This window comes from Notolepis coatsorum (genome assembly GCF_963971535.1).
Source record: "Notolepis coatsorum genome assembly, chromosome: 5".
Taxonomy (NCBI): Eukaryota; Metazoa; Chordata; class Actinopteri; order Aulopiformes; family Paralepididae; genus Notolepis; species Notolepis coatsorum.
Window position 1 is genome coordinate 79555410 of NC_140169.1, and position 4866 is coordinate 79560275.

General features: G+C 45.9%; 1 protein-coding gene across 1 annotated transcript; it reads left to right on the top strand.

The window, feature by feature from the left end:
• Positions 1 to 324: 324 nt before the first annotated feature.
• Positions 325 to 4577, top strand: sox7 (SRY-box transcription factor 7). The gene is given in 5 exon segments (XM_084314831.1): positions 325 to 835; positions 2192 to 2904; positions 2906 to 3097; positions 3100 to 3201; positions 3203 to 4577. Coding segments are annotated over 5 exon segments (1287 nt in total). The 5' UTR covers positions 325 to 591; the 3' UTR covers positions 3239 to 4577.
• Positions 4578 to 4866: the final 289 nt, after the last annotated feature.

The window sequence follows — 4866 nt, forward strand, 5'->3', positions numbered from 1 at the left end:
ATCTTATTTAGTACTTATTTATATCTTGGAAGAAAAAGATGATCACTATCTGCGACCATCTGAAAATAATCACTTGTGTGTCCAGTATTTTGAACAGATTAGAGGTGATTCTCTTTTATTGTTGAGCGTTGTTTTGTTGTGCCAGTGTCAGTGTTTAGTAGTAAATGGTGTTGAAATGTCAAACGTGTCCCTCCCTCCTGCACCCCCTCCTCACAAGTTGCAATCAAGGAGGAGCTGAGAGTCCTCCGGGGCTTCTGCTGGAACCCGCTCCTATAAAGCGCTCCCCCCCGGTCCACGAGGAGACACCGAATCATAACTGGAGGAAGAGTCGCAAGCTGAACATAATAATAACCACCGTTCTTCTCAGAAACCAACAGTGACAACTGAGTGTACTGTAGCCCTGCGGCGTCAACGTTTTGAGACCGTTGGAATTTCTACCTATCTGGTTATAGTTCTGTTCCTCACGCAGCCTTTTTTGTTTGTTTATTCGTCACAAGGTAATTAAGTTATAGAAGAAGAAAAAAACATCTGGTCACTGGAGAGTTTTAAGAGTTCCCATCTAAAGTTTGGAAAGAGAGTGAGCGCGCACAGATGGCTGCCCTGATCAGCGCGTACTCGTCGTGGCCGGAGTCCTTCGAGTGCTCCGCGGGGGATGGCGACGTGCCCGACGGCGCGCACGGCTCCTCGCATCACCGGAGCCCCGCGGACAGCAAGGCGCTGGAGCCCCGGATCCGGCGGCCCATGAACGCGTTCATGGTCTGGGCTAAAGACGAGCGCAAGCGCCTGGCCGTCCAGAACCCGGACCTGCACAACGCCGAGCTCAGCAAGATGTTGGGTGAGATGATGAGAGGGATGGAAAGTAACACAGTACATTTCGCAGAGTAAATTTGAGTCAATTTTACTGTGTAGTTGTGTGTATTATATGTATATATATACAAAATATAAAAATAATATGTGGATGCATTTAGTAATATGCTATTATATTGTGCTATATTATTATTATTATTATTATTATTATTATTATTATTATTATTATTATTATTATTATTATTATTATTATTATTATTATTATTATTATTATTATTATTATTATTATTATTATTATTATTATTATATTACTACGAATCTTGTCAAATATTCTACCAGATATTTGACCCTTTTGATGCAGGTAAGGTGGCCAAGTTATGCAGCTCAAGTAGCTCATGGAATTAACTAAAACTTGATATACTGCACAACAACAACAACAACAACAACAACAACAACAACAACAAAAAAGCAGCCCCACAATTGTATAATCTTTTCGTGCTAAACTAACAAAAGAACATGTTGTTAATGTTAATAACATTAGGTAGGACATGCGGAGTGGGCTAAACAGTGATGCTGGTCATCATCAGTCATAATTAAATATAATGTAATAATAGCCTATAAGGTATATTATGTATTTCTCAAAATTCGTTTAGTGCATGTTTAAAATAATAGCGTGGAATGCTGTAGCAGGGCCTGGCTGATTTAAAACGTAAGCCCCTAAACTGGAATTATCTCACGTCATTCTAAATGTATGCAAACCAATAGCCTCACGTAAATTGAAGTACTATAGTAAAAAAATAAAAATAAAAAAGACTGCATGTATTCTAAATTAATGTGAAAGAAGTAAGCGAAATGACTGAATGTCGCAAGGAAAGCCTTATTAATTACTGCTCACTCGTTCAGTTCGATGATTCACATACATTTTCAGTTAGTTCGTTTACAAAATAATTATTGATGCTTAACGAAAACTTTTCTTTAACATAATTAGAAGGTGTTACTTCTTCGTAAACCTCCGTTTTTGACTTGACTTTTTCAGTTTAATAGCCAATGGCCTGCAGATTTTCTGGCAAATATTTCGTACGCAATCATTCCTTTTTTTAATATAAATCAGTAATCTAATGGAAAAAATATATATTATAAATTATTTTATAAATTACTTTATAGTTCTCTAGAAGAGCAAGACGTTGTGTGTTATGGCAGGTATTAGAGAATAATAGGATTTAATTTGCTGCGCTTCTTTAAAATTCTACAAAAGATCCACACGCGAATGAAAGAAAATATGTAATCGTGAATAACAAACTAATAAAACCACTCCTTTTTATTAATAATTTAAATTCACTCTAAAAAAAAAGATCTCAATTCCAACCCTTTTCTTTTGAACCAGGCAAGTCGTGGAAGGCCCTGACGCCGCCCCTGAAGAGGCCCTACGTGGAGGAGGCGGAGCGGCTGCGCGTGCAGCACATGCAGGACTACCCCAACTACAAGTACCGGCCGCGCCGCAAGAAGCAGCTCAAGCGCATCTGCAAGCGCGTGGACCCCGGCTTCCTGCTGAGCGGCCTGCACGGGCCCCCCGACCAGAACGCCCTGCCCGACCACCGGGCCCTCTGCCACCCCCTGGACAAGGAAGAGGACGGCGTGGGCTTCTCCTCCTCCGGCCCGGCACTGCCCGGCGTGAGGACCTTCAGAGACCCCTCCAGCTCCAACAGCAGCAGCTTCGACACCTACCCCTACGGCCTGCCCACGCCCCCCGAGATGTCCCCCCTGGACGCCATGGACCACGAGCACGTGTCCTCCTCCTACTACCCCACCGCGTCCGCCGGGTCCCCCTGCTCCTCCTCCTCCGCGTCCTGTCCCGACGACCGGCACCAGGCGCTCGGCGGCATGCTGGGCGGCCCGCCTCCGTACCACCCTGACTACGCCCAGACCCAGCTCCACTGTGGCGGAGGAGCGCACCTGCAGGCCCACATGTCCCACCTGTCCCACATGTCCCAGGCCGGCGGTGGTGGGATGATGTCCTACTACGGCGCCCCGCCCTTCCCCCCCCAGGCCCACCACCACCACGGGCTCCACCAGGTCCACTTGCAGGGGCAGCTGTCCCCCGCCGCTGGAGACGCCACAGCAGGGCCACCTGGAGACGCTGGACCAGCTGAGTCAGGTGGAGCTGCTGGGCGAGGTCGACCGCGACGAGTTCGACCAGTACCTGAACTCCAACGGGACGGGGTTCCTGCAGCACCCCGATCACCACCAGGGCGGCGGCAGCGGCATGACCGTCACGGGACACATCCAGGTGATGTCAGCAGCAGCGGCGGCCTCCTCCCCCCTCCCCCTCCCCCCGCCGCCGGCGGCAGCAGCAGCAGCGCGGAGAGCAGCCTCATCTCCGTGCTGGCGGACGCCCACGGCGGCCTACTACAACAACTACGGCCTCTCGTAAAGCCGCCGTCGTCCTCTGCAACCTGTTACACCTGTGACTGATTGACCACGGACGGTGTATAGGGGTGTCCGGGGAGGGTCGCGCCGGGGTTGAGTTGCTCTCGAAGGAAAACTCCAACATTTTGGGAAATTAGCTTACCGTCTTCTCCAGAGAGAGAGACAAGAAGATGGATACCAGTTTCCTCGACTGTGCGTTCAGTAGGAAGCTATCTGGCAGCTGCACGTTAGCCTAGCTAAGCACAAACAAACTAACACCTCTCCCGAAGGCTACCTGGTCATGTCCGCTTCCATTCATTGTGCTAAGCTAGGCTAACGTGCAGCCAGATAGCTTTTCTACTGAACGCACAGAGAGGAAACTGGTATCCATCTTCTTGTCTCTCTCCCTGAAAGAAGACGGTAAGTTAATTTCCCAAAATGTTGGAGTTTTCCTTTAAAGTGCTGCTGACTAGAGAACAGTTTTCCATCACCCCCCCGCCCTAATCTTAATTATTAGAGGGGAGATTTCATGACTGATCCCAGATCAGCATCATCTCCACATTATAGGCAACTTCCTCCCACTGCGGTCGAGACCTGGACCAGATAAAGAGCGATATGATTGTCTGGGGCCGAGCAAAGAACAACGAAGGACTCGGAAGGTGAGGAGAGGGGGAGTGAGATCTACATAGAGTGAAGAAGTGAGACGGACCTTCAATGGACACCTCAGGGACACACACAGACACACAGACACACAGACACACACACACAGACACACACACACACACACACACACACACACACACACACACACACACACACACACACACACACACACACACACACACACACACACACACACACACACACACACACACACACAGAAAACACTAGTTTATCACCTCCAATTATCACAACATTTCCAAACCTGAACCATCGGACAGACTTGTATTCCAACTGTAAATGTCTTCACTTGTTGTCGCCACAGCGCCATTATTGTACAGAAGCTCTGGAGTAATTTAATGACTTTGATGTTTGGACTAAAATGCTACAGTAATGCTATTATCAACTCTTTCCATTTGAATGTTTGTATTATTCTGTTCACCGCTCTCGTTAGCTGGGAGTCTTACCTCAGTAGTTTGTATTTGAATGAGGATTTAGTTGGAACTTTTTTTATGCAATTCTCCCAAGCAACATGGTGTAATGATGGAGAAAAGACAGGCATTTATACTTCTCCTTTTCAAGTACTTAATAATATATAATCATAACCTATACGATGGAAAATAATAATGATGACTATAAATGTACTGTATGCTGATTTAGGTTTGTGAAAGCAAATTAATTTAAAATAAAGTTCCACTTTCATATTGATGTAATTGCCTTTTTGGATGACGCTCTCAACACACTCCCTGGTCAGAGCCAGATTATTATTATTATTTTTTTTTACACAGAGCCAGCAGTGCAGATGTTTGTATATTACAAACTTATTGGCATTGTGCAGAGGTAGAGATTCCTCAGCATATACAATATAATCAATACAACCACTGTCACATAGAGTATGGCTCCTGGCATCTATAGGTTTTTGAAATCACTACAGTCAAAAAGGAATACGTACATTTTCCTAATATATTGTGACCAGAACATTGTGACTAGTAG